The 3,517-nt window shown below is 38.0% G+C and overlaps 1 protein-coding gene across 2 annotated transcripts in view; it reads right to left on the minus strand.

Moving 5' to 3' along the window:
- Positions 1-2,876, minus strand: part of MLANA (melan-A) — a 322,149-nt gene extending 319,273 nt beyond the window's left edge. Inside the window, exon 1 of one of the 2 annotated variants that reach the window (XM_044067196.1) lies at positions 2,626-2,876. In XM_044067196.1, coding sequence (XP_043923131.1) covers positions 2,626-2,669 — 44 coding nt within the window. In that variant the 5' untranslated portion in view covers positions 2,670-2,876. Of the gene's footprint in view, positions 1-2,473; positions 2,539-2,625 lie in introns of those variants that run through there. The other variant, XM_044067195.1, reaches the window with a different exon arrangement.
- Between the last annotated feature and the right edge of the window lie 641 nt (positions 2,877-3,517).

The following is a 3,517-nucleotide window of genomic DNA, read 5'->3' on the forward strand; positions in this document are numbered from 1 at the left end:
ATTTGCATGAAGATCAGGGGCAGCTGAACGGTATGCATGGTGGAGGTTGGGGGTGAGAGAAAAAAAACTGGACAACTGATATAAAATTAAATTTTAACTACAGTGGTCACTGGTCATAACTCTCAACCAGTGAAGGGCAAGTCTCAACAGAATGGGAGATAAATCCAGAAATAATCAGCGATACTTTTAAATATTACTATTAACTTTAGACATACTGACAGAATAAGAAAATGTGAATCTAGAACTCTATCTCTTATTATCCAAACCTCAACAGTTTTAGGAGGAATCAAGTGGGACATCACTAAAACTTGAGTCACTGTCATGGGTGTTCCTGAAAATCAGGGTTGAAAGGTATAGGGGTGGTGACTGCAATGCCTGCTTATGGTACAAAAATGGCAGGGGAGGAAATTCAGGTTGCTTACTGGAATAAAGTGCAGAGACATATCTCTCAACTGTCCAGATTTTCGCTTCATATTTTTGGTCTTTTCCTCTTAAAATGTGTTTTTCTGGCAAATCACTGGAATGATCTAATGATCACTGGAATTGAGTTTGACTTCAAATTCCTCAGAAAATGTATGCCGACACAAACCCTGACACTTTAGTGACTAAGTTTATAATACCAATATTTAAAATCTGTCCCTATTTTTCAGCCTTTGTCCGTGCAAGAATTCTGGACAAAGTCTAACAAGGTTGAGAGGTATGGGTGGAGAACATTAATGAAAATAGTCCCCTCCCAACAAATAACACAATTTCTAATTAAATCCTAATCCAAAACCCTCCTGCTACTTTGATCATGTCAACTAATTTGTATGGTTCATCTTAAAATTTGGGCAGCTGTGGTTGTGCAGTGGTTAGCAACAGGCTCTCTAGTTTGATCCTTGGTTCGGGTACCTTCTGTGTGGAGTCTGCATATCCTCCCCTACGGTCAAGTGGGTTTCCTCTGGGTGCTCTGTTTTTCTCCCAAATTCCAAAAACATGCAGAAGGTGGACTGGACACTCTAAATTGTCCATTGGTACAAGTGCGAGTGAGTGGTACAGATTAAACACCATAGCAGGGCTAGCCACCCAGCAGTATAAACTTTGACTCAAGATGATTGCTACTGTTGAAGTGATACCCTGACCAATCAATTTTAATGACGATCCTCCAAAGAGCACCAAACAAACTCTAAGATAAGATAGAAACCAGAACCTAAAAAAACAGAACCTAAAGTTTATTCGCCCTATAGCCAAAAGAGTTTTAGGGTTCTGTTTGCCTTTCTGGGGTGTAGCTCTTGATAAGCTCCTAGTTTTAGACAGTTTTACAATACTGCTAAATGTAATAAACAATACTTTACCCAAAAATTTAATTGGCAATGACAAATTTTGTAACAAATGCATTCATAAGATACAAGCTGCTGCACTCATGCACTTTTCACAAACTGATTTCTACGTGTTAGTTTTCCCAGTGCACAAAGCGAGTACCTACAATTACCAACACATCAATTGGAGCTTATAAATGAAAAGAAATGCCTGAAAAATCATGTCTTGGAAAAAAATTACTTCTAACTGCAAGAACATTTTGGCGATAGCAAGTTTAAATCACGCAGTAAATATATTAGATAACCTCTTCACTGACTATGGGTGTAGCCAGGCATACTCTTTGTACTTAACTGAATAGATCTCTCAGAAGCATGAGCTATAGAAACAAAAATATATAAAGCTCTAAAAGAATGGCTCCCACATACATCTAAAAACTGTTTTTTGTTTAAAAGTTGCAGAGTCAGTGCAAAAACAGTTTCATACATTGCATCATTTGAAAGGGTGAGTGCATTTGTAATGCAAACTGGGACAGAAAAGTGCATGGACATCACAAGAGCCCAAAATAGAATTTCTGGCTAATGGTCTTGCCCCCTCACATGCTGCCACGCATAGCTCTCGACTTCTTAGCACAAAAAATCAGAATCACATTTATTGGCCAAGTAACCGAACAGTTTCAACGACTCTCCATGCAGAAATTACATAAACGACATACAACTATTAAAAACAAGCCAAACAACGTACGTGCAACTATTAAGAACAAAAGAAAAAAATGTAAATACACCTATGCATATACATAAGAAGTACAACTCAGTGCAAGAAATACTGAAATAAAGTATTAACACTATGTTAACAATTCTGCAGAAGCCTTGGAAGCCTGGGAACAAGAATACCCCAGCCTAATAAGCTGTCAAAGTCAAATTTAGACAACAAAGCCTCTAAATAAATACTGCTCTTATAAACTTAGAAAGTTGCTAGAATAAAAGTCTTGCATTATCATAGATTTTCTAAAAGATACATAGTCAAACTTAACTGTTATTTATTTAGTGAATTCATTCCTCACCAATTTTCCACACAAATCTAGAAACAGAGCAAAAATATGAGGGGGAACAATCTGGACATTCTACGAAAATCTGCACAGTTGAAAAGTATGCGTGCTGAAAATTAAAAATGGTACCTCAGACAATTTCGCACTGTTTTGTTACTTGTTAACAATCCCGACCCCATTGCAACGATTAACGCTAAACGCACTTAACGTAGTCAGTAAAACCAAACCAGATTAAATTGAGCCCAGTAGCTTAATACCGGGTTGCTTATTTTGGAACTTACCTTGTCTGAGGCTTGTTGCAAGGATGTTGATAAAACGCTGTCATAACGCTTAATGTTTTCTTTCTAAGATGATTGATTTTAATCCCTCTTTTTCCTCATAACTTGCTCCCATGACTGTCACGAGATTAATCATTGCTTTAAACATCCTTTTGTGTGCCTAATTAGCGTGAAAACCTCAGCAAATCAGCGGGAGGGAATTTCTAGCAGGCGCGCAGCTGAAGTCAGGCGTCCCTAGTACAGGCAGCCAGCTGACTAGTAACCTTCCTGGTATGCATGCTGTGACCCTTCAGGGGTCGCATTAGTCAGCTGCCTGCAGGTTATGCTATCGTGCGACCGCCGTGCCCTTAACATAGCAGCCCCTTAGGCTTACCCCTCTGTACCTCATTATGAGGACTGTCATACTTCTCAAACGCACCTCATCTGCGGTCTTAAAAAATTCATCTTCTTCAAAGATGCACATTGAAAGGGTCTGCCACACATTCTGTATTAGGACATTTTAACTGATATTCATGGTAAATAGAAATGCATCACAATAATTCATTAAAAGATTTTTATCAGTAAAAGGAGCGTATTAAACCATCCTATGACCCTCCTAGTTGAAGCTGTTATAAAGCCGTTAGTATATGTTCCACATTTTGCCCATAGGGTTACCACCTTTTCAAATGCTCAAAGTGGGACATTTTCTGTAGAAATGTCAGATTTGCAGGACAAAACATACCCATGACCAGTACAAAGGATAGAACTTCACCTTTTTGCCAAAATAAAAGCTTATTTGTGTAGCATTTGAGTTGCTTATGCTATTTCATATAACATTTAGGTGTTTCAGATAACAAATAACTGTTTTATGAAACTATGAAAGAAAACCTAGGAAATATTTCCGTACAAAAATCTC

Source organism: Protopterus annectens, chromosome 3.part1 (assembly GCF_019279795.1).
Source record: "Protopterus annectens isolate FY-2018-M chromosome 3.part1, PAN1.0, whole genome shotgun sequence".
In the NCBI taxonomy this organism is placed as follows: Eukaryota; Metazoa; Chordata; order Ceratodontiformes; family Protopteridae; genus Protopterus; species Protopterus annectens.